The sequence below is a fragment of the Primulina eburnea genome, chromosome 1 (genome assembly GCF_022965805.1).
Source record: "Primulina eburnea isolate SZY01 chromosome 1, ASM2296580v1, whole genome shotgun sequence".
NCBI lineage: Eukaryota > Viridiplantae > Streptophyta > Magnoliopsida > Lamiales > Gesneriaceae > Primulina > Primulina eburnea.
The window spans coordinates 21,427,744-21,432,652 of NC_133101.1; the positions used below are offsets into that span (position 1 = coordinate 21,427,744).

Genomic DNA, 4,909 nt, shown 5'->3' on the forward strand with positions numbered 1-4,909 from the left:
AACTAAGATTTGAAGATTCTCAGGTCTAGCAGAATATTACCGAGAATTCGTCGAGGGGATTTTTTCTAACCGTACCTCTCACTAAACTCACCCAGTGAAAATAGTTTTGAGACCTTGAAACAAAAGCTAACATTAGCCCCAATATTGGTTCAACAGTCGGGGATGAAAATTTCACGATATATAGTGATGCATCTAGCTGGGGCATTGGATGCATGCTCATACAAGAAGAAAGTGTAATTGCATATGCATCACTACAATTAAATACATACGAACAAAATAATCTTACACACGACCTCGAGCTTGCAGTGGTTTTCTTTCCACTCAAGATTGGAGACACGATATCTACAGAGCAAAGTGAGAAGTTTTCGCCGATCACTAAAGTCTAAATTATTTGTTTACACGAAGAAGCTAAATATGAGACAAATGACGTGGATGTAACTCATAAATGATTATGATCTGGCCACTAACTATCACCCTATAAAAGCCAACAAAGTGGCAGAAACCTTGAGTAGAGAGAATACAAGCAAAAGTGTTCTAGTTTCTTTAATAGCACAACCGTGCTTAAAGGAAATGATCGAGATGAATCAAAATAGGGACCCTAGTATGGAAAAATTGAGAAAGAAAGTTAAGGATGGAAAGGCCCCGAATTCTGCATTGAGGAAGACATCATTCTTTGGATTAAGGGACGACTATGTGTATCTGAAATCAACAATCTATTGTGGGAAGTGATGTCGGAAGCAAACAAGTCAAAATTTTTCGTCTATCCTAGAAGTACTAAGATGTACAAAGATTTGAAAGAAAGTTTTTTGGTAGAATGACATGAAGAAAGATGTGGTAGAGTTTGTTGCATGATGTCTAGAATGACAACAGGTCAGAGCATCAGCATCTCAGAGGACTCTTACAACCACTAAATATTCCGGAATGGAAGTTGGAGCTCATACCGATGGACTTCATGGTCGAGTTACCCAGAGACCGCCAAGGCCACATGGAATATGGGTGATGGTGGATATATTAACTAAAAATGCCCATTTCCTACTTTCACCCTATACTTTCACCTTATATATGGAAAACATAATAAAACTAAATGGTGTGCTAGTCAGCAATATGTTTGATAGAGATCCAAGGTTCACATCAAGATACTAAAAAATATTTCAGTCAGAAATGAGCACGAAGGTGACACTTAGCACTAACTACCATCCTCAGACAGACGATTAATAAGAAAGGACAATCCAAACATTGGAAGATATATTGAGAGCTTGTGCACTGAATTTCAGTACTAATTGGAAGACATGTAAATGGAATCGAAATGCCGAGAACTTGTTAAAAATTAGGTCTCCTGTAAGACGATTTCACAGATCTATATTTGAAAGACGGTTCGACCCGATCCTTACATATATTCAAAATTAATTTTTTTACTTTTGACATAGAAGTAATAATTTTTACTGACCATGTCGGTTTGGAGATTCGTCTCACTCAATTGACTCGTAAAATTTTTTGTGATTATTAAATATACAAGGACCAAGTTATATTTCTGAGAATTCAAAGCAAATTTATGATGAATGGAATAACTCCAATTGAATACTCCGTCATCTAAACAACAAATTTTAGTATTTAGTTTTTCCCTTGAAAATTTTTTTAGTATCTATATTAAACTATATATCTTACTATTAAAGTAAAATTTTTAAAATAATTAACTTTGATATCATAACACGGTCTTTGATAAAAAAAATCATATTTTTAAATTAGAAAAAAAATATAGAAAGACTTAAGTAAATTTGTATTTTATCTATAACTTCATCCCAATAAATAAAATAAATTTTTTTTATCTTTATCTATATTTTTGAATTTTAAATGATCATATCATTCATAAAAAAAAAATTATATCTAAATTTTGTATACAAAAATTATTTAAAACAAAATATTTAATAATTAAAATCACATCCCTAAAAAAACTTAAAAAGGACGCTCGCTTGCAAGGAATTCAAAGTATTGTCGCATCTCGTATAGTGCTCACTTATAACAAAGCAAACAAGCATTTCAGAAAAATAGATCCAAAAATGGGAAGAAAGAGTTGCGGTGATATCAATGACCTGCCGCAAGATTGCTTAGTGAAAGTGTTATCTTTCACGACTCCGAAGGACGCTTGCCGCTTGTCTGCTGTCTCCTCTACATTCCGGTTGGCTGCCGAATCCGACAGCCTTTGGGAGCTCTTCTTGCCCTCCGATTATCGGGACATCATTTCCCGTTCGATAGACGGCTCTGATTCGTTGCCGCACGAATTTCAGTCTAAAAGAGATCTTTATCTTCGTCTGTCTGATCATCCAATCGTCATAGACTCTGGCCACAAGGTAATTTTAAGTTTCTGATTTGGTTTCTCCAATTCTTCTTTTTTTCTGTTTTTGTGGATTAAGTGGAGTTTTTATCCATGATGATCGTGTGTTTGGAAGTATTCCTCATAAGCCCAATCCATTTGATCATATCTGGAATGAGTCTCCGTAAATGTTTTAAAAAATCAATATTCCTGAAAAACAGGCAGTTCCTAATTTGGGCGTAAGTTCTAACTTTTGGTTACCGAATGCTTAAAAATACTAAATTATGAGAGAAATAAAAAGTATTTGAAAATGAAATTCTCAAAGACGATCTATCGTCCACACCAAGTTTGGTATTATATTTTTTGACGTGCGAACCCATACTCGTTATTAGTGGATGTACGTGAGATAAACCGTTAGCAAACGTAATATCTTACAAATCACGATAGTTTTGGACTAAAGATACAAGGCATTTATGTTTGAGTGGATATCATGTGAGACCGTTTCACGGATCTTAATCTGTGAGACGGGTCAACCCTACCGATACTCTTAGCATAAAAAGTAATACTCTTAGCATAAAAAGTAATATTTTTTCATGGATGACCAAATAAGAGATCCGTCTCACAAATACGATGCGTGAGACCGTTTCACATAAGTTTTTGCCTATACGTATTAATGGCACCCAACATATATAAATGTCTATTCTCGTATCGGGTAAAGGTTGTTAACATTTGGTAGTGTTGTCATAAAATATTAACGCCGACCACAGAAATGCCTCGGATTTAGGGATATCAAGGTATTGTGAAATGCCCGGGAAGTGATTAATAAAGACACTAACAAATGCTTTCGTTATTAGCTTTTTCAGGAAGGTTTTTTTTTTTTTTTGGTACTGTTTGTGTCTTTACAAGTCGAATACCAAATAGAAAATATTATAATGGCTATTGTTCCACTCATGCTACATTAGTGCAAATGGTATACATGCAGAGCTTTAATTTAGAGAAATGGAGTGGGAAAAAATGCTACATGCTGGCTCCAAGAGACCTCTTTATCAATTGGGTATCTCAACGTTGGAAATGGATAACTCATCCAGATTCAAGGTAATAAAATCCTCCGTCGCAAATCATGGCAACTCGAACACTTCTTTTATTGATATACATGCTCATGCTACGTTTCTCGTTGATTGATTTTAGGTTCTCGGAAGTGGCAGAACTTACGGTCGTTTCTTGGTTTGGAATTCGTGGCTGTATAAAAACCGAAATGCTGTCTTTTGATACAGACTATGCAGCTTACCTTGTGTTCACGACTAATTCCACAACGTTCGGATTTGACGATGTACCTGCTGAAGCTTATGTTGGAATCAAGGGGTTTGAAATGAAAAAACGTTCAGTTTATTTGAAAGGGGATACTGATACCGAGTTCTTGACGCAGAGAGAGGATGGGTGGATGGAAGTTGAGTTGGGAGAGTGTTTTGTGAAGGGAGGAGAAGATGTTATAGTGATGACTTTGTTGGAGGTGAAGAGACTCAATCAGAAAAGGGGTCTCGTTATCCAAGGGATGGAGATTAGACCCAAGAAATGTATCTAAACTAAGTTTGAGAAAGTTGTACATTTTTTTATTATGGATGCTTGATTTTTGCGACTTCTATGTTATCAAATTTATGTTTTAATATTGTATATCTTCATATTTTTGGCAAATTTAATCTTTTTTAATTGGGAAATGAGACGCTACATATGTCAACGTCACGTTAGCTCTGCATTGGTGTCTCATCAATGTCACGTCAAGAAAATTATAAAAATTGCCCGAAAAACAAATATAACATACTAAACCTGAAATTCAATAACATAAATAACCAAAAGAGCAATAAGACAAACATATGCATACAATATTAAAAAAGAATGCAATTTAACCATTAAGTTTCGTGTGATATTAATTTCATTCTTACAAATTCATGTCTAAAGCCTACATGGTAATGTTTGTCAAAAAGAAATGTGTCTTGTCTTGCAAGACACAAATTTATCTCCTAAACTCTTTTCCTTTTTCATAAGATTTTGAATAAGAATTTTATCTTTCTTGAATATCGAGTTTCATAAACTCTAGATTTGATCCTTATTATTTGGTAGAATTTGTTTCTAATGAAAGACTAATCTCCTTATTTTGTAGGAATCTATTCAAGCCTACAAGTTTACATATATTGAAAAAACCATTCATGTTATTTTTTATAAAACTTCTGTTTGTCTAGCTCAAAAAGATATCAATGTTCATGATTTAAGCAATAGGCTGGGTGCCACTAATCTTGATGATTACATGATAATGAGATCGATCTAAGAAGTGAAGGTGAAGCCATCTTTGAATTCGGTCCAGGCTCACAACAAAATATCTATATCGAATCGGATCATCAAGAAAAAGAACTGGTGATTGAAAATGATATACAAGAGAATGTTTCTGATGATGCTAATACAAACACAAGATACAGAGCACCTTGGACCTTGCTACCAATGGAACATAGAGCATCCACTTGAGCATGTTATTGGTAATCTAGCGGCTCCTCTTAAAAGTAGAAGACAAATTTTTGTTGAGTTTTTTTATGCTGCATTCACCAA

At 34.5% G+C, this 4,909-nt stretch overlaps 1 protein-coding gene across 1 annotated transcript; it reads left to right on the top strand.

The window, feature by feature from the left end:
• The first annotated feature begins 2,004 nt into the window (after positions 1-2,004).
• On the top strand, positions 2,005-3,927 carry LOC140811808 (putative F-box protein PP2-B2). Its single transcript, XM_073169886.1, has 3 exons — positions 2,005-2,348; positions 3,294-3,406; positions 3,500-3,927. Exons 1-3 carry the CDS (start codon positions 2,058-2,060, stop codon positions 3,891-3,893), a joined length of 798 nt encoding a protein of 265 aa, XP_073025987.1. The 5' UTR covers positions 2,005-2,057; the 3' UTR covers positions 3,894-3,927.
• Positions 3,928-4,909: the final 982 nt, after the last annotated feature.